This window comes from Centruroides sculpturatus, unplaced genomic scaffold, assembly GCF_000671375.1.
Source record: "Centruroides sculpturatus isolate CEXI.00-Female unplaced genomic scaffold, Cexi_2.0 scaffold481, whole genome shotgun sequence".
NCBI classification, from domain to species: domain Eukaryota; kingdom Metazoa; phylum Arthropoda; class Arachnida; order Scorpiones; family Buthidae; genus Centruroides; species Centruroides sculpturatus.
Genome location: NW_019384715.1, coordinates 414,378 through 417,687, shown reverse-complemented (window position 1 = coordinate 417,687; position 3,310 = coordinate 414,378). Strand labels below are relative to the sequence as shown.

The window sequence follows — 3,310 nt, the reverse complement described above, 5'->3', positions numbered from 1 at the left end:
AACAAAATGTGTTCAAGAAACAATCTGGAGAATTGGATGCGGCTGTTGAAGCCAGCCTAGAAATATCTGCTTTAATAGCCAAGAATGGGAAACCTTTCACAGATGGCAATATGATAAAAAAGTGTCTTATCATCGCAAGTGAGATGTGACTTGAGAAGACAGTGTTTTCAAACAATCAGTCTTAACCACATGACAATACAACAAAGAATCTCGCAAATTGCATCAGACATCGCATTAATCACTTGGAGGTCCGGCCCCCAGTCAATTAACTTAATCCTAATTTGGCCCTTCTTCAAAAAAGGTTGTGCATCCCTGATTTGGTGAAACAGAAATGTCTGTCTGAACTCCACTGTCTTTGTGGATTTCAGAACAGCAGCAAATGTCTTCTGTTTCACTAGTGCACTTAAAGTGACCATGCAATGTGCCTCCAGGTAAGACATATTATTAATCGTCTTCAGTCACTGAATTTCTCTCTCTCTCTGCCGTGCAGTGCATTTTCTGGAATAGGCAGGGTGGGAATGTTTGCAGTTTACACAGCATGAAAAACTTGTGCATTCAGTACTCTCATGGTCTTCAATTTCACACTGTGCACATGCTTTTTTCCTCTGCATGATGTTTGGGAGTGTCCAAACCGCTGACATTTAAAGCAACACAGTGGATTTGAAATGTACGAGCTAAGTGGGCAACTGAAATATCCTGCCGCAACAGAAGATGGCAATATTGGTTTGTTGAAAGTCAATATAAGGTGTTTTGTTGGTATCAACTTGCCATTTCGACAAATCGAAATTTGTCGAACAGCAGTGACACCTTGGTCTGAGAGACCAATTGAAATATCTGATTCATCCTCAGACATCAGATCAAACTCAGATATCACACCACGTGATAAGTTCAAATTTGTGTGAGGTATGATGGTTACCATTATGTTTCCTAGAGACTTCATTTTCAGAAGCTTTGCTGACTGTTGACAGGAGACTGCTTGTACAAGTAAATCTGCTGACCTCAATTTTTTTAATTTTTTATGATTCCCAATGGTCGGTTTAAGCAATTTTTGAATCAAATAAGGAAAACGTTTAGATAGAGTTGTTTCACCTATAGCATGAACAATAAAGTAGGCTGGTTGATTGGAAGATATAACATCACTTGGTGTTAATGCATCAGTACATGTTTTAGGTTTTACTGAATCCATATTTAGAGATTAATATTCAGCTCCTAGTGACCCCACCCACCATGTGGCCCAACAAGGGGATGCCGTCACGAGTGACTCCCATAGACTGTCACACCAGGGTTTCCCAGGAGCTATATCCTCACAATGCAGTTAAGAAAAGCACATCTTGTATGACATGTCTGCCCAATCTGCATCGATCACTTGACTCCAAGCCGAGGTCAAGAACGACTCAACGACCAGCCGACTGACTCAAACAAAGCCTGATTTGAGCCACCCATTTAGCCGAAGCAGGGGCTAAAGCAGTGTGTTGGGGACGTTATGTTGCCCCGCAACTACCAGGATCCCCCTATCGGGCATACGGGATACCACGCACGGCAAACACGTGAGTGGGCGTTCAGATACAGGGATGGTAAAGAAAAAATACTAAACCATCCCTGGGAGTTCCCCTCACCATGGACAGGAACCCACATCAAGGGGTATAAAAGTCAGAGTCTTCTATTCCTCTTCTATTCCAAAAACAACCACCAACACATTTCTGCAATCAGTACAGCCATAGTCAACATCAGGTACTTGTGTTTGTATGGTATCACCAATTTGAACAGAAGAAAATGGCAAAGAATTTGACGACAGACTGTCGCCTCACTGTCGATATCAGCTTCTTGTGTTCGACCTCCACTTTTGAGTCTCTTTATGCTCCATGCATACCTGGTGAGTGTTAAAATTATTTTAAATAAAATTAATTAATTATTTTAAATTAAATATATCATAATATAATGTAGGTGTTATATTGGATTGTCCGGAAAGTTCATACCGATTTTTGGTAGGTGGCATAAGGATAGGTCTGAACATATCAGAATGATTGAAAATAAATACTCTCTTTACGTTGCATGCATACATACCGTAAAAGACAACACTTCAGAGATATTTGGTAAAATAATTGTTTACAATACGTAAATTTTTGTCAGTTTTATACGCCTTTAAATATGAAGATAACAAAGTGCATTTTATGCATTTAATGCTTTTCTTCTTTTACCAGAATGGCAAAAATGCCACGCAAGCGGCAAACAAGACATTCGTTGTATACGGTGAATGTGCTGTAGCTAAAAAAAAACTGTGCAGAAGTGGTCTGCTAGGTTTAAATCAGGGGCCATATTCTGGTCACCGTCTCTGGTCTCTCATCTCTGACAAGCCAGTCACTGATTGGCTAATCCAAATGATTAGCCTATCAGTGACTGGCTTGTGAGAGATCAGAGACCAGAGACAATTACCGAAATACGGACCCTGGTGATTTCATCCTTAAATATCAAGAACACCTGGGTAGGCCCTCCACCACAAATAAAGATCAGATTAAAACACTGATCAAGAATAACTCACGCTATATGACATGTAAATTAGCAGAAATGTTAAATATGTCAAAATCCACCATCCATGAGCATTTTGTAAAGTTTGGCTACATAAACCGTTTTGATGTATGGGTTCCCCTCAATTTATCAGAGAAAAATTTATGGATCACATTTGCATTTGCGACTTGCTCTATAAATGCAACGAGGAGACACCATTTTTGAAGCTAGTAGTGACAGAGGATGAAAAATAGATCATTTATAATAATGTTGAGTAAACAAAGTCTTGGAAAAAGCAGAATGAACCACCTTTAGCCACCCCAAAAGCCACTCTTTGTCCAAAGAAGGTCATGCTCTGTGTCTAGTGGGATTGGAAAGGAATCCTGTATTATGAGCTTTTACCAAACAATGAGATGATAAATTAACAGAATTATTGTTCCCAATTAGACAAATCAAAGACAGTGATTGAACAAAAATGTCCAGAAATAGCAAATCAAAATAGCGTTGTGTTTCATCAGGACAATGCGCAGCCTCGTGTGTTTGATAACTCGACAAAAGTTGTTGCAGCTCAGTTGGGATGTTCTACCCCATCTACCATATTCATCAGACCCGCACCATCTGATTTCCACCTACTTCAATCATCACAAAATTCCCTTAATGGAAAAAACTTCAACTCTGTTTCAGATAAAAAAAAAATCACGTAGAAAAGTTTTTCACTGAAAAACCTGAGATTCTGGAAGAACAAAATTTTCAAGCTGCCTGAAAAATGGAGACAGGTTGCAAAATAGAATGACACCTATATAAT

General features: G+C 39.3%; 1 protein-coding gene across 1 annotated transcript; it reads right to left on the bottom strand.

Annotated features, from left to right (window-relative positions):
- Positions 1-529: 529 nt before the first annotated feature.
- On the bottom strand, positions 530-1,186 carry LOC111627912. The gene has a single exon (XM_023371593.1). The coding sequence runs from the start codon at positions 1,184-1,186 to the stop codon at positions 530-532; it is 657 nt and encodes a 218-aa protein (XP_023227361.1).
- Positions 1,187-3,310: the final 2,124 nt, after the last annotated feature.